This window comes from Buceros rhinoceros, unplaced genomic scaffold (genome assembly GCF_000710305.1).
Source record: "Buceros rhinoceros silvestris isolate BGI_N320 unplaced genomic scaffold, ASM71030v1 scaffold27938, whole genome shotgun sequence".
Lineage (NCBI taxonomy): Eukaryota > Metazoa > Chordata > Aves > Bucerotiformes > Bucerotidae > Buceros > Buceros rhinoceros.
The window spans coordinates 7,005-7,248 of NW_010427939.1; the positions used below are offsets into that span (position 1 = coordinate 7,005).

General features: G+C 61.5%; 1 protein-coding gene across 1 annotated transcript in view; it reads right to left on the reverse strand.

The window, feature by feature from the left end:
- SSC4D (scavenger receptor cysteine rich family, 4 domains) overlaps positions 1-244 on the reverse strand; it is a 7,660-nt gene that overhangs the window by 3,604 nt on the left and 3,812 nt on the right. The window contains exon 6 of the mRNA XM_010142110.1: positions 167-235. Coding sequence (XP_010140412.1) covers positions 167-235 — 69 coding nt within the window. The remainder of the gene's footprint in view (positions 1-166; positions 236-244) is intronic.

The following is a 244-nucleotide window of genomic DNA, read 5'->3' on the forward strand; positions in this document are numbered from 1 at the left end:
CATGGCAAGATCCTGCCATGGAAAATGTCACCCCTCGAGCCTCATCTACGTGCACCAGGGTGACCATGCCGGGGTGTTGGGAGGACACAGAAGGCATGGTCCCCCCGATGTACCCCCAGCCCCAGCCCCAGCTCAAGGGTGAGCTGGGTGGCTGCCAACCTCCTACCTGTGGCTGTGGAAGTGAGGGTCTCTTCATAGTCCAGGGACACCAAGGGGGTGAAGGGCGTGAAGGTGGCTGTGACCA